Genomic DNA, 25,369 nt, shown 5'->3' on the forward strand with positions numbered 1-25,369 from the left:
AAAACGAAGATAATGTTAAAATATAGGTTAAGTATGACCATATAGAATCGGCTATACGTATAATGTTCTCCATGTTTTTTAGCCATGCAACTGGAAATGCATTTGAAATCATTTAAAATCACCTGTGAAGTATGATCATGCATCTTCTAAATAAACTTTTCACCCACAGTCCCACAATACTAGGATTCTTTCAAAAAGAAATATTTCTGTTAAGAATAAGTAAATATGACTTATGGCTAATGAAGAATAATAACTTTCATTTCATTCTTTTTATCCTGTAGCACCATATATACAAACAAGATTTTGTTGTTTTCATAGGTTAAAATCAAGTATTGAGATGAAAATATAAATATTATATAAATATAATTAAAACACAACTTGCACACAAAATAAGTATCCAATATTTTCCATTATGACCATGTTGTTGCCAATCTGAACTCATTTAGTAAAATTAATACCAACATATCACATATTAGTAAGCTAGCACATGATCCATTAGTAATCAAGTTAAACTTTCGTCATAGTACTGACTTTGCCCTCATAAAAGTATCTGTTGACCAGGTATGGTAATTTTTAAAACCATTAAATTAAAAAAAAAAGTAACCTTGTAATAATAAAAAGCCCCACACATTTTTATACAACAGATCAAAAAAGGGAAGTCGTGCAGGGAAATTGAGTGAAGTATTCCATAAAGGGGGAACACACGGAAATAAAAGAGAATAGCAGTTATAAAATGATCCCCCCAACTCAAGTGTGAAAATAGGACTATAAAATTAAACCAATCAGCATTAACAATAGATTTTAAGTAATTCACACTCCCACTATCTTAGTATGGAATCTCATTTGGAAAAATAATTCCAAAGCAGAAAGAATATTAACAATATTAGTACTAGACTAAAATATTATAATATATGGAACTATTAATATGTACAACTATTTTTAATCCAAATTTCCTTCTTCCATGATCCTGTATCAACACTAAAAATACTACCTTCTTTTACAGACAATGGTAACAAAAAAACCTTTCATGGGTTTTTTTTTTTAACACCAAATCTCTCCAAAGGACAAACAAAGCTCTCTTTATGATGTGCAAAAAGCTACCCTTTCCACATGAGCTCAATGAAATGATTCAACTATAAAATTCATGTTAAATTAAAATAGTGCATGGGTAGTGAGAAGAGTAGGCGAGTAGCTGGTGGTCAAAACTGCTTAAAAATCCACACACAAAGAGCTCTCAGAAATAAAACATATGAAGTGCAGGTATAAAGTATATCCTATCACTAAAAGTTACTAAAAATTAAGTATATAATTTTAAGTCTATATTTATTTTCCGATGTATTTTGTACTTATACTTCTCTGCAAAAAGAAAAAAAGTGCAAGTAAACAAAACAAATGAGAAATGCAAAACAGTTGTCAATTATCTATTTTTATGTTACATTTTTATTTTAAAATTTCACATATAATGACTACCATGTAATGTTATTATATCTACAGACAAACCATTTTTGACTTTATTATGACATATGTAAGAACTCATGTTACTTTCTTTTTGAAAATAGAAATCCTAAAATATCTTCTCAACTATTTTGGATTGGCCATCAGGGGAAAGAAGCATAGAGTAGTTAAGCAGAAAGAAAGGAATAAGAAACATAAAGTTTTAAAACTGAATATACTGGGGTCTTACACAATCACTCATTATCTGTGCCTTGGTTTCCTCAAACATAAAAATAGCTTCTCGAATAATTATGAAATAAATGACGATCAAGTGGGCTGCAGCATTTAAAATGATCTTTGAAACTATCAGAAGTACTTGAGACCATCTTTACATTGGGATTTTTAAAAGCATCCCTTCAAATTATGCTTTCACTTCATCATATTAAAAACAAAAAAATCTCATGAAATATTCTCACAGTGGTATGCAAAGCTATGAAAATAACATTTAATTTTTATATATCTACCTTTAAAAAAAAATAAGTCTGATACCAGTTATTGGGGCTGGGAGCGGGGGTAAAATTTTAGATGAAGGTAAGAACTTAAAATATTCCAGTTACAACTGTATAGCTGATCACAAAGCTAACCTCAGAGGACGTTTTAATAAGTAAAAAGGCTAACTAACCAATATCTTTTGATATCTTATTTCAATGCTCTTTAAAACTCTTCATACTCTATGTGTTCCTAGCAAAACCTACACTTTGGATAGGTATATCACAGAAAGGAATTATTCCTCTAAAGTAGAAAATGCAAATGTCTTTTCACAAAATTCCAAACAAAAAAACTAAAGATAAATAAAAATATTATATTTTAATAACTTACCGTATGATAGCCTCGAGGCAAAGGTGGTTTGCCCACAGGATAAGGATCCACAGTGTCAATAATTGTTTGTCTTTCACCTTTCTGGTTGATTTTTCTAAATCTCCTTCGAGATTGTCGATGAGAAGCTTGACGCTGAAAATACTCTTCATTTTCATCCATATAGTCCACCTGAAAAAAAAAAAACAAAAAAATTTATTTCCTCAAATACAACATTCCATATTAAGATTAGACACAGAATAAAACTTACAGATAAGTCCATATTCATTCATTTTGCAAAGACATTTGTAGACAAACTATCTTTACAGACTAAGCGTTTTTGAACTTCTCTGGAACTAATTGGTTTTGAGTAACTTTTCTTTTATGAAGAAGCATTTTCAGTTCCACTTAGGGCAATATGAGTAACTCTTGAATTTCCTGCAGTTTAAAGGGAAGGATATTTTCAGTAATCTTTGTAGTGATTTATTAGTGAAAGAACTCACAGGATACATTACCTCGCATTATGAAAGCAACAGCCCCATTGTCTTAACTCTGGTGTATATGAGTAAATCTGTAAAAACCCCCAAATCCCAAATGACTCAAGCTGGACTGCTAGCAGAACGGCTTTGGTAGGTTACTAGGGTTTCTCTTCCTACTTTCAATCTGTGAATTCAGTTTCTTTTTTTTATAAATAGTGTTATTTAAAAAAAAAAAAAATTCCTCATTTTCAACATTTTAGAAACTGATGAATGGACCAACCAGAATAAAAGTTACTTTAGGTCAATCCTCCTCATACTTATATAATGAAAACGTGATTGCTCACAATCAAGGCATAGTAAGATTCTAAGACTATTCTCCCACTAGCAAACCCAGTAGTTTGTATAATATCGGCAAGTATAGGATTTTAAATATCAAAAGTCCCACAGAGAAACACAAAATAGCACTTACAGAGGCCAAAATCTCTAGGAAATACCTAAAATGCTTTCCAAGACCTGTTGCTGGAAAGTCCTATGTAACTACCCACATTTTCTAATCCTAAATCTTTACTTACCACCATGTTACTTTCTTACTTAAGAGTAAATTTTGTGAAATTTTACCAAAGATTTTCACTCCCTTGGACAAAGAAGTTTTCATTTTGATGAATTCCTCTCCTACATCATAGGGGAAAATCCCAAATCTTCTCTGAAAATAGACTTATGGCCTTCTACCAAATAGTTTATTAAATGTGAATAAAAAGCTTCCATCATCTTCTATATTAGGCCAGAAAACTGGGGGACTAGTACGCTGGTTAAACACTCTGTTGAGGTCTTTATTTCTCTTTTTAACTGAATTGCAGGATTTAAAAAATATATTGACCAGGATACCTGGATGGCTCAGTTGGTTAAGTGTCTGACTTTTGATTTTGGCTCAGGTCATGATCGCACTATCGTGAGATCAAGCCCCACATCAGACTCCACACCGGGGTGGAGCCTCCTTAAGATTCTTTCTCTCTCTCTCTCTCTCTCTCTCTTTCTCTCTCTCTCTCTCTCTCTCTCCACCCCTCTCTTCTGCTCATGCACTCTCTCTCAAAAAATAAAGTTTAAAATATATACATATAGACTGTAAGACATGTATAAAAAACAGGAATTGGTTTCCTTATCCTGTTGCCTGAATACATATTACTATGATTCATTTGAAGTATCTTACTCATTCCAATTAATATTTAGAGAGCTAAAATGCTGTAATTCAAACATCATTCCCAAATTTAAGTAAAATGGCATTATCACAGATTGATTTAACAAAAGTTCAAGCACAAAACATTTAGGTACTTGCCCCTTTTGAGTCTTCTTTTTCATTTCATTGAATCTTATAAATAATTACAATATTATGACTATGAACTCAGATTCATAATAATAAAAATTATGGAATAAATATATCTAAAGTTATAAAATCTATAATACATGATTATAAGTACTGTGCAAAAGTGTTTTTATTTTTATAATTTTTTTAGGGAAAAAAAGTCTTCACAGAAGTATTCTTACCACAATCATTTCAGAAGGCTCTAAAACAATGCATTCACAGCCACGCCTAAAGCTTCCTGCAGAACGCTTGCCAAAACTAGGAAGAAAAAAAAAAAGATTTATGAAATATAAATTGAAAATTTAGGCCAACTCTCCAAATAAATAAAAAAAATAAATAAAATAAAATAATAAAAACAAAAACAACCACTGGAGAAAGGGAAACTCTTTCATCATTATTTATACAGAATAACAGGAACCATTCAAATTCTTAAATTTCAGACATATATTTTTCTGAAAAACTCCAATATCATGTTTCCAGATTAATAATGTAACTAACAGAAAACCAGTATGAATGTGTTTTATATTAGCTTGTTTTACTTTTTTTTTTTTTAAGTTTATTTATTTATTTTGAGAGAGAGAGAGAGAGAGGGAGAGAGATCGTGTGTACGTGAGCCAGGGAGGGGCAGGGAGAGGAGACAGAGAATCCCAAATAGGCTCCCCACCAACAGCGGCAGTGCAGAGCCCAACATGGGGCTTTAACCCACAAACTGTGGGATCCTGACCTGAGCTGAAATCAAGAGTTGGACAATTAACCAACTGAGCCACCCAGATGTCTGTATGTTAGGCTGTTTCAAGTTATTCCCAGCTAGGTGAAAATTTAGAATATTCTAATATTCTAATGGGAACTGAATCAATGCAAACTATAAAAATATACAAAGTATAAAATGCATGTAAATTTTCTTCTGTAATTTAATTGACTTAGTTAAGCATTTCTTTTACCTAAAAACTATATTAAATTTTTCTACATTTTCAAATCAACTTATTCGAAAAAAGTGTAAGGACAAGGTATTCAACTTAAGATTTTTTTCCTTAATTCAAGTGGATGTGCATATTACAAGCCCATTTCTCCTGAAAACTTTTCACTAGTGAACTCAGATATAGCACCTTTGCCCTATCTGTGACAACTCCCACCTTAACATTGCAGCAGGTGATTCTGCCATAGCTATATTCACACTAGAACCATGAGGAGAAAATCCTGGTGAAGCTAGGTAGTCCTGACTTGTTCTAATATACCATCTACTCCTACCCATTTACTACTACAAAATTCTCCCCTCCCTCCAATCGACATTTTTAATAAACATTTTTAATAGCTTATCTTTGAGAAAAAAAAAATTCTTCCAAAGAACTTTTTTATCAAGCAACTAATCCTGTTTCTTTTTTTTTTTAATCCTGTTTCTTAAAAAATCAAAAACAGAACTATATGTGGCATATATATGAAAAAATTATTTAAATATTCACATGTACATTCATGCACACATACACAAACATTCATATTAGAGTGCTTTTTTTAAAGTGGAAAAACTAGCAAGAAAATATAATAAACCCATCTAGAATATTACTTCTCGTGCAATTAAAATGACCTAAATCTTTAAATATTCTTACCTTAGTTTACAATTAAATACCACTAAAATGACACAAAATCTTCAGTACACACAAAAATTTCTTTCTGGTTTCTGAACTACCTGATTGCAGTTTAATTTTTTTACAATGAACTTTATAATTTAATGATACACTACAAATGAAAAAATTATCAACATGTTAGTAAAATATGTAGCAGGTTTTATGCCACCTTCACCCATTTAATCCTGTTACATGACTAGGTAAAAATATATATTATATGTTTAAGGTGTATTTTAAATAAAATAACATTAAAATCTAAAGAAACTCACAACTACGTAACTCTTTTTTTTAGGTTTTTATTTAAATTCCAGCTAGTTAACATACAGTGTCATATTAGTTTCGGATATACAATACAGTGATTCACTGCTTCCATATATCACCCAGCACTCATCACAAGTGCCCTCCTTGGTCCCTATCATCCATTTCCTCCATCCCCCAACCCACCCCCCCTCTGGTAACTGTCAGTTTGTTCTCTATTGTAACTCTAATTTTTATTCTATTTTATTAAATTATAGCACTGGACAACATAATAATAATGTTTTAGAAACATAATGATTGAATGATTTTCCTGTTTTAAAATTTCAAATAGTAAAAAAAAAAAAAAACAAGTTTAGAATGCATGCAACGTGTATATAATACTCAATAAAAATAAAAACCTGTTAGAATTGCTTACAAATTTCAGCAACAAAAGGGGTAATGTCTACACAAACAATATGGTAGTCACTATTTTATGCCTAATTCTGTACAAACAACTCTCCCTACTTCAGAATTAAACGTGTAAATCCTTGTACAAAGTAGTCATTAGCTCAACAGAATTTTATGGTAGGACAACAATCACATATTCATTTGCACAAACACTATTACTTTGGAGATGAAAAGTTTGTATCCCCTAAAATGTGCTATTCAAAAATATCTCCATAAGAGTCTTTTGGGAAAAGAGATACACCAGAATCTGATGAAACTCCCTTTGCAGCCACAGAAGACTCAAGTTCTACTGACCATCGCAAATATGTGAACTGCAGGAAAAGTAAGACTCGCCCTCAGGTAATTCCTTGAATACACTCAGCAGAATACACTCAGCAGAAAAGGCAAATGCACACAGAACACATTCTAGCAAAGGAGAATATATTATTTCATTCATCCAACAATCTATGATTTCAAACCCAGCCAACAACCTGGAAGTACAATAGCCTCAAAAGAGCCAAATAGTAGGTCATGAATGCACATACTAGGCCTAATGACTAGACCTCTTGTCTCTAATGCAAAGATGACTTACTCTTTGCTTACAGACCAGAAGCTATAAGTTAGGATGAACAAAGTACTGAAAAATGCTAGCTAGAAATTAAGTCCACAAAATACATTCACTTTTCCTCTGTGATACTTTGAAACAATAAATATGTAAACAAAAGTAAATAAATATCATTATTTACTAAGTTTTTTAAAAATCTTGGACCATGTTCTACACACTGTTTTATTTTTTTTTTTTTTATTTTTTTTCAACGTTTATTTATTTTTGGGACAGAGAGAGACAGAGCATGAACGGGGGAGGGGCAGAGAGAGAGGGAGACACAGAATCGGAAACAGGCTCCAGGCTCTGAGCCATCAGCCCAGAGCCCGACGCGGGGCTCGAACTCACGGACCGCGAGATCGTGACCTGGCTGAAGTCGGACGCTTAACCGACTGCGCCACCCAGGCGCCCCTACACACTGTTTTAAAAACCCAGTTCTGGGGGTGCCTTGGTGGCTCAGTCAGTTGAACGGCTGACTTCGGCTCAGGTCATGATCTCGTGGTTTGTGGGATAGAGCCCCACATTGGGCTCTGTGCTGACAGCTCAGAGTCTAGACCCTGCTTCAGATTCTGTGTCTCCATCTCTCTCTCTGCCCTTCCTCTATTCACACACTCTTTCACTCACTCTTTCTCTCAAAAATAAATACACATTAAAAAAATAAAAATAGAGGCGCCTGGGTGGCTCAGTTGGTTAAGCGTACGACTTCAGCTCAGGTCATGATCTCGCGGTCTCGCGGTTCGTGGGTTCAGGCCCCGCAACAGGCTCTGTGTTGACAGCTCACATCCTGGAACCTGCTTCGGATTCTGTGTCTCCCTCTCTCTCTGCCCCTCCCCCACTCACGCTTATCTCTGTCTCTCAGAAATAAATGTATGTATGTATGTATGTATGTATGTATGTATGTATGTATGTATAAATAAATAAATAAATAAATAAATAAATAAATAAATAGAAACTTAGTTCTGAAACATAAGTATAGAGCTAAAAAAGGACACCAGATAGCAACATATAAGCTCCACCCTAGATGATATTGAGATCAGTTCTTTAAAATTTAGTGGAAAGAAATGGAGAGAAATCTGCAGGCATGCAAATGACATAGATGTTTAGACAGTAAAGCACAAAACAAAGTCAGTAAGAATAAAGTACAAGACATTTCATCTTTTAGTTTTATGTGAGTGCAAGAAAGCAGTAATCAGAGGGTCCACTCTATACAATGAAATATCCTTTGTGAAAACAGATCAAATGCATACACCATTTAATATGACATTAAACAACAAGGGGTTCTCATGTTTTAGTTAAAAGACATACATGAAATCTAGACATCTTTAAAGCATTAGCACAGTAAGTACTAACATAATAAATAACAAATAGTACACAAAAACCTCAAAATGATGAATACACTAGGAAGTAATTTCTAAAAATGGAAATTACTATACCTACTCTTATAGCAAACCATGTAAAACCTATGATATAGCATTCTCCTAGCAAAGTTTCTAAGGGGAAAAACACAGAACTGAAAAGTTCCCAACAAAAAAATTAAGGAATTCCAAAGGACTTTTTGTAATATCAGAGGCACAAATTTAAACACTTCTTCAGTCTTACTAATAGCAGCTGAAAGTTGGAAACTTAAATGTTTCTAAAATTATGATTTAAGAAAATTTATAAATGATACAAATTAAATAAGAACATGAGCAACTTAAAAAATATACCTATAATCTTTAAGGGTTTCAAGAAAAGTAAGAAATTTAAAAGAAAGAGTGAAGGAGAGGGGAAGGGAAGGGAGGGAAGAAAGAAAGAAAGAAAAGTCATAAATCGGTAAGGATTATTTCAAAGCTATGTGACTGTATTCTGCTCCAAATGCTTCTTGGTACCACTGCAGAAATGGACAATTAGTCCTATCAAATGCATTCTTTTTTTATTATTAAATATTAAGTCTTACAAGAGACTACACAAAGCGATCTATAGATTCAATGCAATCCCTATCAAAATCCCAAAAAGCCAATCTTCAAATTCTTGCAAATAAAATTGCAACGGGCCTACTTAGCCAAAACAGACTTGAAAAAGAACAAAGTTGAAGGACTCACACTTTTGATTTGAAAACTTACACCAAAGCCATAGTTATCAAAATAGTGTGGTACTGGCTGAAGTGCAGACGAATAAACCAATGAAACAAAATTGAGAGTCCGGAAATAAACCCATGTATCTATAGCTAACTGATACTGACAAGGGTGCCAAGCTCAGTCAATGAGGGAAGAACAGTCCCTTCAACAAATGTGCTGGGACAATTGTATTTCCACATAGAAAAAAAGAAGTTGAACCCATACCTCTCACCACATATAAAAATTAACGGAAAATGGATCACTGACCTAAATTTAAAAAGCCCACACCACAAAACTCTTAGGGGGAAAAAAAAAAAAAAAAAACTGAGATAAATCTTCATGACATTGGATCTGGCAATGGATTTTTTTTTTTTTTACTTCCAAGTTTTTATTTAAATTCCAGTCAGTTAACATACAGTGTAGTAGTAATTTCAGGTGTAGGATTTAGTGATTCATCACTTAAACATACATACAGTGCTCATCACAACCCTCCTAAATACCCATCACCTATTTAACACATCCCCCTGCCCACCTCTCCTCTAGCAACCGGGAGTTTGTTCTTTATAGTTTAGAGTCTGTTTTACGGTTTGGCAATGGATTCTTAAATATGACACTAAAAGCACAAGCAGCAAAAGGAAAATTAAAAACTTGTGTGCATCAAAGGACATTATCAAGAAGCTGAAAAGACAATCTACAGAATGGGAGGAAGTATTTGCAACAATACATTTGAGCAGTGTTTAATATACAGAATATATAAAGAGCCTCTACAACTCAACAACAAAGACAAATTAAAAAATTAAATTTGCCTAATTAAAAAATGAGCAAAGTACCTGACTAGACATTTTTCCAAGAAGGTATACACATGGCCAATAAACACATGAAAAGCTGATCAACATTCTGAATCATTAAAGAAAAGCAAATCAAAACCACAATGAGATACCAATTCACACCTGATGATAGATGTGAATGAGATACTAATATGGTTATAATTTTTAAAAAAATAGCAAGTTTTAAAGAGGATTCAGAGAACTTGGAACTCTTATATTTTTTCTGGTAGGAGTATAAAGTGGTACAGTCCCTGTGGAACAGTTTGGTGCTTCCTCAAAAAGCTAAACAGAGAATTACCATATGACCCAGCAATTCCACTCCTGGATAAACACTCAAAAGTACTGAAAACAAGGACTCAAACAGATATGTGTACATTCAAGTTCACTAAAGCATTATTCACAATAGCCAAAAGGTATAAACAACACAAATGTTCATCAACATATTAAACATATGTAAACAAAACGTGATAAACACATGCGATGAAATATTATTCAGCCATTAAAAGGACTGAAGTTGTGATACATGCTGCAGCCTGCATAAGCCTTGAAAGTATCATGCTAAGTGCAACAAACCAGTCACAAAATGACATATACTGTAAGATTCTACTTATATGAAATATATAGAACAGGAAAATTCGTAAGGACAGAAAGTGGACTATAGATTATTGGGGGTTGTAGGAATGCTTAATGGTTACAGAGGTTTTGTTCAGAGCTATGGAACATAAATTTTGGAAACAGGTAGTGGTGACAGTTGCACAAGTATGATTGTAATTAATGCCATTGAGTCATACACCTTAAATAGTTAAAATAGCTGGGGTGCCTCGCTGGCTCAGAGGAGCATCTAACTCTTGATCTTGGGGTTGTGAGTTCAAGCCTCATGTTGGACGTAGAGATTATAAATAAATAAACAAACAAACAAACAAATGGCATATTTTATGTAAAGATAAAAAGGTTGGGTTTCTTGGCAAAAATTTGGGACTTGAATAAGAAAATGTAGAGATACCACTTGATCACATAATAGCAAATCTTAGAGACAAAGAAAGAGTTAACTTTGATGACCGAATTATATCAATGACAGGCCTGGGACTGACCTCTTTTCTACATTAATTAGCAATGAAGTGAGAGAAGTTGTGGGTGAAAGTGGAACTAGGAAGAAATGGGGAGAAGGCAAATAAGTGTCACTGAAATCTCTGAAGAGTCAGTTGTACTACCTACATTCTTTTTTCATCCAGCATTAACCCTATTTTTATTTTACTGCTAGCCATAAATTTGAGGGTACTGCCACCCCAGCCCCATCTCCACAATTCGGCTTCCTATTCCTCTTCCAAATACTCACTGGACCCATACAGCAGAATCAAAATAAACTTTGTGATCAATACAGAGCTTATAAAACACTCACTGAATATAAGCCCCTGTTCTTACATAGTGTGCATGTAAGAATTTATGTATCTTCTGCAAAAGATGAGTCACAGGGAAGTTGTGAATACAGACAGAAGAGTGAGTACCATGAGTTTAATAAAAAGACTGTCATATTCGCTTCCTACAATGGTACATCAAAACCAAAATAGATTTGTAGAATTTCAGAGATTAAAAAAACAAAAACAAAAAAACAAAACTTAGAAAATCCTATAGTACAGGGTTTCTTGGCATTTTTTTTTTCAGCCATAATCCAAGGTACTACATTCAAAGGTCCTCAAACATTTGTATTTTATATAGAGCCCTCAGGTGATAATACATGTGACCAATGCATTCCTACTCACCCCATAAGAACTGCCTCTCTAGTTCCATTTTTATTTCACAATTGAAGAAACTAAGCCAACCTATCTAAATGAGATGCCTGAAATCACAATCAGATTCCATAATACAGGATTCTGTCACACTTCACTGACCTTGCCCTTACTCTGGCTTTCTGCTATAGCCCTCTTCCACATTCAATAACATAAACTCTAGTCTTGGTAAGCTTGCCATTTATGAGGAAAAACTCCCAGACCTCCTAAGGAATATTGCTATACTGTATCATATTTACCCATAAAGCATAAACCCAATGACAAGTGGAGAGCAGAAGTTGATTACAAGATAGATTCTCAGAGATTGGCTAGGCTCACTCACTGCCTAGTTGAGTGAAAAAGACAAATCAGCTTTTGTAATTCAGAAGGCAATTCGAATTCAGCAAAATTACAAATGACCATCAAGAGCTTGAGGGTTACCCTGGAATAGGCCAAGATCTGAATGTCAAATCTATAAAAACCAAGCTTCTCCAGGCAGTTGCTGCCAGAACTTCAACTAGTAGAACATCTGCTTCTTTGAAACGGCACTCATAATACCACATGCCATGATAAACAATGATATTTTTGAAGTTTAAACTTCTTAATTTTTAAAGTGACATGGCTTATTTTTAAACCTTGAATTAAAATTATTTAAAAAAAATAATTCCTCTCTTTTAATAATTTCAGTCTTTCTATATAAACACATAAATACAAATACATATGTATAATAATTTTCAAAAGCAAGAAAGATGTAGGTAACAGTTATCAATGAGACTGGGCCTGGATATTTAAAAACTTGTTCGCCCTTTCTATACTAGATACCAACCAGCCTTTCACAAGAGGCTATAAAGTCAGAAAGAAAGAGATAGGGAGATATGAAGAAGTGTGCTGTATGTGGTTTAAGAATGCTGACAGTTTTCTCGTTCTACATCGTAAGAAAAGTTAATTACTAGAGCCTATTTTAAATCCTTCTAAAACTGTTCTGTATAAATACACTGTATAGTTTGGCTTTCAACTATTAACCTCAATGTAATTTCAGAATGTCCTTATAATCTTACATTAAACAACTATAAAAGACAACTAAAAGTAACGCAGGTTTACTTTTGGTCGATATATTGGTTCTCTGAGCTACAAAAAAAAAATGTTAAATTCACACAAATGATTGCTATAAAGACCACTTACAGCATAACAAGGTTATTCCTAAATGCTCATATTCCCTAAGTACAACTAATTTAGGGATGGTTGTTCCAAAAACCATTTAACAATCCAGATTTTCATCCTCATTAAGTTTTTGTACAGAAAAACATTTAAAATGAAGAATTACAAATTGTTGTAAAATTGAAGTAAGCTAACTTCAATATTTCTTACAGGTGCAAAATGCAATGACTTTACAGTACTAAAAATATTCAGACAAAAATTACTAAAATCAATTAGTCTTCTACATAACGTAAAATAGACACAATTTTAATAGCTTGATAAACTGTCTTTCAAGTTCAAGACCCACAATAAGAAAGCACAAATGTTTGAAAATACAAAGTCTTACCTAGTTTTCATAAATACCTTTGGTAATGATACCCCAGGCAGGGTACTGCAGGATCTTTCTCTGGTACGGCTGTCCTGTCCTAACTTTCTGTGACCACATTTTCCCCATCCAAGTTGAGTCAAGGGTACTTTACACCAGTGTAAGTTTCCACGAAAGGCAGTTGCTGAACACAGAAGCTTCTTCTATCAGTGTCCCCAAACTTGCCCTTTGTATGGGCCTCCACATTCTTGTTGTACGTCAGAACTGCCCAGTGGAATGCAATTCCTCAGTATTGGAATGTAAACTTGTTCATGTCAGGCTATACCCAGTGAGGGAATACACAGCAATCAAACTGAGATTATGCTGGTGGGCATTCCCAATTTATAAAATGATTTAAAATGTAATACTTTAAAAACACCAATTTTTCATACCTTATTTCTGGACAATGATAAGTAGTTACTAAATGTCACTTTTCTCCTTAAGAATCTAAATAAAATGACTGAACTGATGCTCCTAAATCAAAATCAATCTACTTATTTAGGGCTCACCAAATATGTGTGTGTGTGTGTGTGTGTGTGTGTGTGTGTGTGTGTGTATACATATATATACACACATATATGTGTGTGTGTCATATATATGTGTTATATATATATGTGTGTGTGTGTGTGTGTGTGTGTGTGTGTATTCATATGACACTGTCTTTAAATAGAAGGATAGCAATTAACTTTAGAGGGGAAAAAAATCTAACAAGTAACTGCTGATGCCATCTATCCCATTCTCAATCAGTAGAATAACAAGAGTAAATTTTGATATAAGTATAAAAGGAACATGATCTGAAAAATTACCATAAAAATGCATTTCAGCTTTTAAAATATTGTCCTCGCTCATTAGTTTAACCAAAAGGGAAAAAAAAGTTACAAGTATTTAAAACAAAAGCATACACACACCAAGTATACTACATATAAGTTACATGTGTGTGTAAATTACCAACTGTTTCTAAAGCATGGCCTTTAACAAGATCCTATTTCAGAAATAACTATTTGAGAAAACTACACACTTATGAGTCTCTCAATTTCTTTCAAGGCTCATTTCGAAATAAATTTTCTAACAATCATCACCCTACACAAATTAACAGAGGTGGGTTGCTCCACCACGAATCTCAACATTTAACCTTTGCTTAAAAGAGAGCACAAGAAAAAAATTACAAGCGAAGGCCTCATAAGCTGTGTTTTCTCCTCTCTGTTCATTCCTCAGTAGCCTGTTGTCTATTTAACTATGGGAGAAGTACTAAACATTTGGTATTTACATTATTAACATTTAATTCCTTTAAGAACAAAAAATCTAACCTGCACTGTCTTCAAAATCTTTGAAGCACCAATAACAGCAATAGCACTGCCACCTTCTATCTGAGCTCTTTTCTCTGCGGCAATGAGCACTCCCCATTTCCCTGTGTGTTTTCTCTCAGTGAGTCCATGCGGCTGTAGCTCGTGCAGAAAGCCAACATTCCTTCTGAAGGCTAATTTCCTGCTTCAATGACCCACCCACCCCTCCTGGCTGCAGTTATGTGTTACGCATGTTGTATGGGCACTGTTTCCGCATACCAGCCCCATGACTTCAGCGGCTGCCTGACAGATGCTCTTTTATCAATTTCTATTAATTCATTATCTACCCTCTTGTAAGTCAAGGGCAAGTAGGGAAATCTGCAATGTCTGCTCTCCTATGAGTCTCCAAGGTCAAATGTTTAGATGTGCTCAGCAATGCAATTTTGTTATTAGAATTTATCTAAGCTGTACTATACACATTGCTCTCCACCAAAGGGATGCTGAATTGTATACCTGGCTTGAGGGATTATCATGGGAAAAAACTAGCATACGTTTAAACCAAAACAACGTGGGAAAAGTTGAAAGAGGCTGCTTTTGGTCTTGCTTATCCCTTCAAGAGAAAAAAGGTGGATCTTACCTTTTTTCTGTACTGGGGTGAAGAGAGCAAGCAGTTTTTCTCTCTTGCCACAATCTAAACCAGCAAAGGACAGTGCTGTGATGATGACTACACTTTGGTAGTGTCTATGTCCTCGTGACCCAACTGCTACAGAACAGCTCAGCTAAATTGATCTGCTGCTATCAGTCTACACAGAGGCACAAACAGGTCTCTGCTGATCACAGTGCTTTGTACACAGATGGCAGCTGATCAGTTTGTATAAAAGTTATGGTCCATAACCGCTTTCCCCTTCAGCATGTAGACATGACTTATCCAAAAGGCCTTTGTGAAATGTTCACCATTTCACTGTGCAAAGCTCATCATGTATGAGTTGAAGAGACAAGGAAGCTTAGCCCTAACATCTTATCTAAAAATGACCTAATTTTCATAAAATTCGTTAAAGAGGTAAAATGAACAATTACATTAAGAAATCACCAAATAGATCTATGTAACTTGTTAATGAGAAAAATGGTAGATGAATTCAAATGAATGATTCAAACTGGCCCCTCACCAGCAAGAAACTGAAATGATCTCAAAAATCAAGTAAGATCTCAAATATTGGCAACCAGGCATCTGATATTCTTTAAAGGCTACATAAATGGCACCAAAACCTAGCCACTAACCTCCCCCAAATCTGCCATATACCAGAAATGAAGTTGAAATAGGAGGCATGTCCTTGAAAGACAGGACCTAAAAATGAATAGTTCAGGGGTCACTCAAATAATACCGCATTCATAAAATTCTTAGAAGTTAAAAAAAAAACACATTTACAAGAAAGGAAAAGCATAAGCCCACAAATATATGTAACTTCTTAGAAAGACATCAAGTAATAAAATGTCAAATAATCTAATTCATCTGAATAAAATGTGGACATTTCTCAAAAGCCATATTTAGTTTGTTTTATCTTGTTTTATAACTAATTATTCTAATTCTACCAATAAGTAGACAACTCTGAAAATATTGTTTAACCTGTTTCAGATCCTCCCTTATAGACTGAACTAGTGAAAACCTACTACTTATCATCAAAAATAAAATACTTAGGGGCGCGTGAGTGGCTCAGTTGGTTAAGCGGCTGACTTCGGCTCAGGGCATGATCTCCCAGTTCATGAGTTCAAGCCCCACGTCCGGCTCTGTGCTGACAGCTCAGAGCCTGAAGCCTGCTTCGGAATTTGTGTCTCCCTCTCTGCCCCTCCCCTGCTCGTGCTCTCTCTCTCTCTCTCTCTCTTTCTCAAAATTAAATAAACATTAAAAAATTTTTTTAAATAAGTAAAATACTTAGGAATAAATTTAATGAAGACATATATGACCTATACACAAAAAATTACAAAAAGAGTATTTAACCATGCAAAGGGAAATAATAGAAGGTTTAAATTATGAAATATACCAGGTTGGATGGCTCAATCTTACTGAGAGTAAATCTCCCCAAATTGATCTTTAGATTCAGTGCAAATCCAATCAAATCCTAACAAACTTTGGACACGGACAAGCTGATTTTAAAAAGACTGACAATACCAAGAGTTGGGGAAGAGGTAAAGCAACCAGAATTCTCATAAGCTGTTGGGAATGCAAAATGTTACAGCTATTATACATAACAGCATGGCACTTGTTTATACAATTAAACATACATGTACCATATAACCCAGCAATTTCACCCCTAGGTATTCAAAAAGTAATAAAAACATACGTCCATACAAAAAGATGTTCATGAATGTTGACAGAACATCCAGAAAACTGGAAGGAACCTAAACCATCATTTTCAAATTATGTTTTGCAAAAGACTAAAACTACCTCATTTACAAAGTTCAATAGAATTTATGAAATCCGACAACCATTTAATATGAGAATTGGCAATATGTTGCATAGCTTGCTTAAACAAGACATGAGATAATTCTGCATGAAAATGGGCAGCAAAGCAGTATCTTAGTTGTCAAATTCTGTCCCTGTAGCCTTCTGACCTTATAAGAATCTCATTTTTGTTTCTGCATTCTCCCTATTTATCTACCTTTACACCTACACTACCCCCATCTCCAAAGCGTTTCAGGTGACTCAATGCCCAGGTTCTCCTCACACCTCCTGTGGCTCCCCCTGTCTGTCAAAGCATGTACCACAACAGGCCTAATACCAAATATATTTAACTCTGATCTCCACCAGCTTCATTCCCTCCAGATTTGGTTATAGCTGGCAAAGGCATCACACTACCAGACATGCAAGTTCCAAGCATTGGAATCATCTTTTACTCCAACTTGTCCCTTGTCTGTAATTTCAGTCCCTAAATTTCGTCAATTAGTCCTTCTAAATTACACTGACATGTGACCCATCATCTTCTATTTCCCTGAAAATACTAGTCAGGCCCTTAGCTTTGACACACCAAGGCTACTGAGATAGGATTCCTGTCTTGGTTCCAACTTTGCCAATCTTCCACTATCTTCCCATTCTACTGATCTTAAAACCTCAGTGACTACACATCAGGGTGCCTGGGTGGCTCAGTCGGTTGAGCGTCCAACTTCGGCTCAGGTCATGATTTGTGGTCCGTGAGTTCGAGCCCCACCATCAGGCTCTGCACTGACAGCTCAGAGCCTGGAGCCTGCTTCAGATTCTGTGTCTCCCTCTCTCTGCCCCTCCCCCACTCATGCTCTGTCTCTCTCTCTCTCTCTGTCTAAATAAACTTTAAAAAAAAAAAAAAAAACTTCAGTGGCTACACATCAGTCTCATAGTCATTAGCTCAGCCTCTCAGTTCACATCTGACTGACCACTTGCTTGTAAACTTTGAAAATCAGAGTGGCATGGTCCAATAGAGACTGTAGTGGAAAATCTCTAGGTCTGGGTCTCAGTATTTTACCCATTTTACCCAGTCAGCCAGGTGAATCTACTAACTAGCCCACTTCAGAAACCTCTGTCTTGGTCAGTTACATTTCATAATCTTGTATTTTATCTTCTAACCATCTTTATTGCCAAACATGAGGACTCTAATCCAGTGTCTTTTCTACTTATTGTCCCACAAGCACATTCTTAGAAAAATTAAAATTCATACTTCTCAGGCTGTAGTAGATATCAGACAGTTCTTCTCTACTGTTTTTGAAGAACTATAATTACTTTGACATAGATAATCAATGAAAAATACCTCTGCTTTAGCCAGAGGGATGTTTCCATACACAAATTTATATATAACAGTTTTTTAAGGTTTCCTTAATAGATGTCAGTCATACTTCCAAAAAAAAAAAATTCACTTAAATGGGATGATTATAAAACCTAGAAAACCCTATTCACAATTAACTCTTCATTCTGTATTTCCAAAATTATGTCAGTTAAAAATCAAGATCAGATGACAAAGGGGTAAACTGAAGTGGTCTCAAGATTCTGAATAACAAGGAATTATTCCTTTAGACTATATAAACTATCATGGCAGCAGACCTCTGCAATAAATACATATAGATCTATAAATAAAGAACATATATAGGTATAGACATAGGTATATCATGTATTATATATGATTAAGAATGATGAAAATGAAATACTCGTAGTTTTTCTATTTGTAAAACTAAAGTATAAATACTTTAAGATGGTTTTCTAAATTCATCTTAATAAAGCAAAGAAATAACAAAAATAAACCAGAGGAAAATGTTTGACAGATTTTGACCACCGCCTCAATATTTTAAATTATCTGAAGATGTTTATATTAAGAAATAAACATTATCTTAATAAAGCTGATAAACTAAGCAGTTTATAGCTATAAAACATAAAGACATCAATAAAAGACAAAGTAAAAATAATCCTTTAAATATAACTCAAAAAAATCCATATAACCAAATAACTAAGAAAATACACTTACTTAATGTTTATATAGATCTATAACATATGAACATGAAATACTAGAAATTATCTTATATTTCATTGCAAAAAACACATAACCTCTATAAAGCCACAAATATGTCACAAGATAAGAAACACGAAAGGAAATAAATTTTTTTTTAATATTTTGAACTTACAGCTCAATATTCTTATCAGTAATAAATATGGAAGGTAGTTTTTAAGCACACATTACATTCACTTAAATTCTAATATAAAGATAATACATGAAATAAAATGAAATAATAGCTGAGAGTATATTTCTTAATTCTTGAAGTACTTTTAAACAATTTTCAGTATGTTAAAAAATCAACTAGGATAATAGAATAAATAAATAATAGAATAAAGTCATTTTCTTTAATATATGATTTTGTAGTCTTTTATGCATATATATATATATATATAATTTAACTTATAATTAAATAAAATAAAGGGACCCTGAACTATGATTAACTGGAAGTTTTTATTTTAATATTCCAATTTCACCATGTATGATTTGCTTCATATCACAATCTTTCTCTTACTAATAACACTCTTATTTTCTGTTGGTCTTCCCAATAGCGAAAGTATGCTTCTTATTAAAAAAAAATAGGCCGGGGGCGGCGGGGGGGCGCCTGGGTGGCTCAGTCGGTTGGGGGTCTGACTTCAGCTCAGATCATGATCTTGAGGTTTGTGAGTTCAAGCCCTGAGTTGGGCTCTGTGCTGACAGCTCGGAACCTGGAGCCTACTTCAGATTCTGTGTCTCCCCTGTCTCTACCCCTCCCCTGCTCGCTCTCTCTCTCTCTCTCTCTCTCTCTCTCTGTCAAAAATAAACATTTAAAAAACATTTTTTTAGGGGTGCCTGGGTGCCTCAGTCGGTTAAGCAGTCAACTCTTGACTTGGGCTCAGGTCATAATCTCACAGTTCATGATTCGAGCCCCATGTCAAAGCCTGCTTGGGATTCTCTGTCTCCCTCTCTCTCTCTGCCCCCTTCTCGCTCCCATGCACATCCATGATCTCTCTCTCAAAAATAAATAAATAAGCATTTTATAAAAATAAATATAGTTGATAGATATTTAAAGGCAGTTTGAATTCAAACAGGTGAAATGGTAGTTCACACATCCCTCCACACCAAGCCTCCCCCAAAATGACCGTGGCACAAACATGGGTTGCAGGTTCCATTCCACTTAGCAGCAGATAAGTAAATCCAGTTTTTTACAGAGAAAAATACAGTATTTTATTGACACACACATCAGACTTTAAAACCTTTATGAAATATTGTATTTACTTTTGCAAGAGAAATCCAAACATCACTAAAAAGAAACTCTAGAGTGAACTCACAGTCATTTACACCAAGGATCACAAATGACAAATTCCCTGACTGAAGATTTCAAGCATCAGATGACCTGGATAACCTATCAATTGTACTACTACAGCCAAAAACATCAGAGTCCTTCTCTTTAAGGTTACTTACTTTGTTAAGACACTACCAATGCCAGTTTCCCAAGGACTGTGAAAGCCTGCACTTATACGTGCAGCGTATCTGTGAAGCTGTCGTTATGGCAACCAAATTCCCAACTTGATCCAGCAACTGAACTCCCTCTCTAGAGATCTGTTTTGCTCTGTGCATCAGGTATCCCATCAGAATATGATTTAAATGGGGTAAGGCTGCTCTAAAAGATGCTCAAAGTCATGTTAGCTTTCCAGGATGAAGACATTTCATGCTGAAGCAGAAAATACAACTAATACCTGAAGGGGGAACATTTTAATATATCCCACTGGATCTTTAACACATCTCAATCTATTCCATCAATTTACACCTCCACCTTATTTCAAATTTAACGCAGGATATGTTTAGATAAACTGCAACTAAATTCTCCCTTCAGTATTATCAACTGTAGTCAAACCAAGCTCACATTTGTTTCATAATTTTATCTGCCTTATTTGGAACTCTTTCCCAACATTGTCTTAAAATCTTTAATATATATTTTTACCTTATCTGTGTGTGTCATGGGAATACCTGGACTCAAGTCAACTTTAGATATGACAAGTAGAAATTAGAGGTGATGTAAGACCCGAAGCAGTGTGGGTAAGCTGATGAAGAGTACGATCCTAGGGCTGAGGGGTTAGAATGATGTAGAAAAGAAAGATAATGAACAAACTAAGAGGGGAAACTGGAAAGCAAGTGTAATAGAAAGTATTGATTATCCACTCCAACATCCATTCTCCTCCTTCTTCTTAGAAGGATATTTTTAGGAGTGCCTGGGTGGCTTAGTCTTGATTTCAGCTCAGGTCATGGTCTCACAGTTCGTGAGTTCGAGCCCCATATCAGGTTCTGTGCTTATTTATTTTTAAATAAAGACATATTATTATTTTTAGCGGGCACATTACATCACAGAATGAAAGACTACTTGTCTTAGGCTCCTGGGCAACCTGAAGTGATCATGTTAAGTACCTCTGGACAATGTAACATAAAAAGAAACATTGTTTCAAGAAATCTGATTCGGATAGAAGTTAAAGTTTTTTTTGTTCTCCTGCCTTCCCTCCCGCTTCTAGCTCCTGCTGCAGACATGACAGGTGTGATTTAGCAGCCACCTTGTGGTCTGACCTGATGCTGAAAGTGGAAGCTATGTGCACACACAGGTTTTGGAAAGAAGGATGAAAGCCTGTAACCTTTTCACACTGAGGAGCCACCAGACCATCAGGGACCATCTATCTTTAGGGTTCTTTTATGTGACAAAAAAAGTAGGTCCTGCTGTGTTTATGCAATTGTTTTATACAACCCAAACTAATTGTACCTAATACAGTAAGCAAAATGATGTCCAACAAGATACCATTTTTGCCCCTTCTGCACTCCTACACAAACTGGCCAGTACCAAGTTCTCATGAGCGTCCCCCCAGACTCCTTCCTTCCATTATGGTACAGCCTCATTCTTTTCCTAACCAAAATTTCAATAAATCGGAGGTTATTGAAAAGTTATTTCTAAAAGGGAATATGTTGGGGCGCCTGGGTGGCTTGGTCGGTTAAGCATCTGACTTCAGCTCAGGTCATGACCTCACTGCTTGAGCCCCATGTCGGGCTCTGGGCTGACAGTGCAGAGCCTGGAGCCTGCTTTGGATTCTGTGTCTCCCTCTCTCTCTGCCCCTCCCCCATTCACACTCGACTCTCTCCCTCTCAAAAATAAACGTTAAAATAAGTTTTTTAAGGTAATATGTTAGTGAAATATCATTAAACTTTTTTAAAGTGATTTTTAAGGGCAAGTTAAAAATATAACCCTGGGGGCACCTGGGTGGCTCAGTTTAGTTGAGCATCCGACTTCGGCTCAGGTCATGATCTTGTAGTTCATGAGTTCAAGCCCTGCATCAGGTTCACTGCTGTCAGCCTGTCAGCCCAAAGCCTGCTTTGGATCCTCTATCCCCCTCTCTCTGCCCCTCCCCCACTTGCACTCTCCCCCCAAAAATAAATTTAAATATATATATGTATACATACGTATATATACATATATATATATACACACATACACACACACACACACACACACAATCCTAAACCAATACGATTCAACAAGTATTTATGAAATGGCTGATAAGTGTTAGATGTGCTAGGGGAAGCAAAGATGAAAAATACAGCCACACCCTTCAAAAATCTTAGTTTAGTATGGATAGGGAACAATTAATCCTGACAGGAAAACAAGGGTAGGATTCCCAGAGAATTAAACATGTTGTTTTCACTGGCAGATGAAGAACAATGGGAGTGAAGGTAGCAACAGCAAGGTGGGTATCCCAGACAGCAAGAACAACCTGACAAAGATATGCTTGGACCACAACAATCAGCTTGGGTGTCTGGAGAGGGTATACAGGGAATAATTTAGGTTGGAGACATTTTGAGCTGCCCTGTACGTATCACTAAAAAGTCTGGATTTTATCTGTTTGGCAGCTGCCAGTCATTTAAGCTAATTATTCAAAAGATCAAGAAGAAAAGTCCTATGCTTCAAACAATGATTTGGGGACACTGTGGAAGAAGTATTGACGGCCTTCAGGGAGCTACTTTAATAGAGCAGGTGACATCTGAACACAGGCACTGGAAGCAGTGATAGAGGCAGTTGATTTGATGGATACTGCCATTTCTAACTCTGAAGTGTTTCCTAAAAAGAAAAACCCACAATTGTCAGAGGGAGAAAAGAGAGATCAAAACTGAGACTCACAGAAATTTCTAGAGCAGGTGACAAGCTGTTTATTAAAGCCATTAGAGACAGAGAAAGCAGGAAGTCAAGTAGACTTGTAGGCATTTGCTGCTTTACATATATGGTTTCTAGAGCTCAAGGGACCTGGAACAAACCCACATAAGGTATGGCTATTCCAGATCCACCCTTAATTCCTGCTCCTATCTCTCCCTTTACTGTATGCACTGGTAAAGGACAAACTCCAGCAACACCTTCTCCATGCCTGCCCCTAAACAGCCAAAAGTTGCTCAGAAACACACACACACACACACACACACACACACACACTTACCATCTATGTCCACGAATATCAAATGGGCACTCAACACTCCCTTTGTGTACAACTTCTTTCTCTCTTTTGTCAAAACTCCTCAATACCTACCATTGAACTCCCAAATCTAACCAGTGACCTATGCAGCTTTTGTCATAAGCCTGCAAAGAAGGTGAAGCTCTTTCACTCGTTCCAAAGCTAACACCTCCCCACCTTGTGGGTCTCACCCGTTTCTGCAATTACCTCTCTCTTTCCAGTACCATCCATTCACCCCTCTCTGCTGGATCATCTGTAGTAACGTACAAACACACACTAGCATCTTCTCGATTTTACAGAAACAAACCACTCTTTAGTTCACAAATGACTCCCAGCCACCGGCCCATTTCCCTGCTCCTCTTCACAATGAAAATTCCCCTTCACCAGTTCTTACCTTCCCAGTTTCCCCCAATCAGCTCCACGGTTTCACTGCGAATGGTTCGCTCAGGTCACCTACGACCCCCTAGCTGCCAAATCCCAAGGTCATGTCTCTGGTCTCACCTTACTGAATTTCCTTGCAGCACTGGACAAACGGACCCCACACTTCCTTCTCAAAACACTTTTTACCACTTGGCTTTGGGGACACACAGGTAGGATCTCTGCGTTTCCACACCATATTCTAGGCAGGCACACAGAGGCAACTCAATGATATCGGCAGAATGAATAAGATAGGAGAATACGCACATATAACTGCAGGTGAGCAATTAAGGACAGGGGTCGATCGACTCATTAATACTGATTAAGCATCAAGTGGAGGACTCCCTTAAAGGGGTGTAACTAATAGCCCAGGGTACTATTTGGTGCTGGAAATCAGTTCTAGTCACTACGCTCATCACTTTTGGTAAGGAATTCTCCTCAGATATGAAGTTGCTAAGACACCATCTCTTGTAGTGATTAATTTTAGCAGACGAGCATTTTTAAAGAAAAATACACTTATTTACTCTTGATAGCAATCTGTTTGACTTAATAATTATTTAATCTATGAAGCAGAATGCTTTTGAAACCTCAGTAAAAGTATGTCAGTTTTTAAGCATTGCTGCTGGATTAGGTGTAGGCAAAATAACTGCGGAAGACTGGAAGGAAACAGTCGAGTCCGGTAAGAGCGATTCTCACACACACACACACTCACATTTATGTATGTATATGTGTATTTTAATCCAATTATATATGCAAATATATATAAATACACACACACATATATAAGTATAGATCAAATTGAACATTTTTAAGTTAAAACAGAAGTATCTTCCCATGATTCTATGCCTAACCAACTATCTTCATTAACTGGCCAACCACAGGCCCCAATCACTTGCTTCTGCAAAATAATGTGGCAACGAGTTGTTGAGACACTGTCTCAACAGTGTCTGAGATAAGTGGTTCTTATAACTTATTAGCCCTTACTAATTCTTCAATCATCCACTGACTTTATATTATTCCAAATATGAATTAAACAAAATCTTGTGGTTTATCTTGGGAGAAAGGAAAGAAAGAAGGGAGGGAAGGAGGATCAATTTCTTCTTTTAAAGAAATAAACAACTTTTAGTAATGCTGGTTGTAAAAAAAACTTCTAAAAAACTTATGTATCATGTCATTTATTCCTATTATAAGTTACCAATATCTCCCCCATGATGGAAAGGAAGGTATGTTAGACCAATACATTACCTTAAAAACCCAATGAGAGCAGTTTTGAGATGACTTATACCTTTTTCCCCCCCTTCCTTCTTCACTAACCACAATTTCTCTTCCATGCTTAATCTATACCACCATTGTTGTGATTTGGCTAATAAC

General features: G+C 35.5%; 1 protein-coding gene across 9 annotated transcripts in view; it reads right to left on the reverse strand.

Annotated features, from left to right (window-relative positions):
- Positions 1–25,369, reverse strand: part of RAPGEF2 (Rap guanine nucleotide exchange factor 2) — a 249,602-nt gene that overhangs the window by 115,429 nt on the left and 108,804 nt on the right. For 7 of the 9 annotated variants that reach the window (XM_047855792.1, XM_047855793.1, XM_047855794.1 and 4 more), the window contains exons 5-6: positions 4,311–4,386; positions 2,314–2,481 (exon numbers count right to left, since the gene is read on the reverse strand). In XM_047855792.1, the coding sequence (XP_047711748.1) occupies positions 2,314–2,481; positions 4,311–4,386 (244 nt within the window). Of the gene's footprint in view, positions 1–2,313; positions 2,482–2,560; positions 2,636–2,804; positions 2,856–4,310; positions 4,387–25,369 lie in introns of those variants that run through there. The other 2 variants (XM_047855799.1, XM_047855798.1) reach the window with 2 other exon arrangements.

This window comes from Prionailurus viverrinus, chromosome B1 (assembly GCF_022837055.1).
Source record: "Prionailurus viverrinus isolate Anna chromosome B1, UM_Priviv_1.0, whole genome shotgun sequence".
NCBI classification, from domain to species: Eukaryota; Metazoa; Chordata; class Mammalia; order Carnivora; family Felidae; genus Prionailurus; species Prionailurus viverrinus.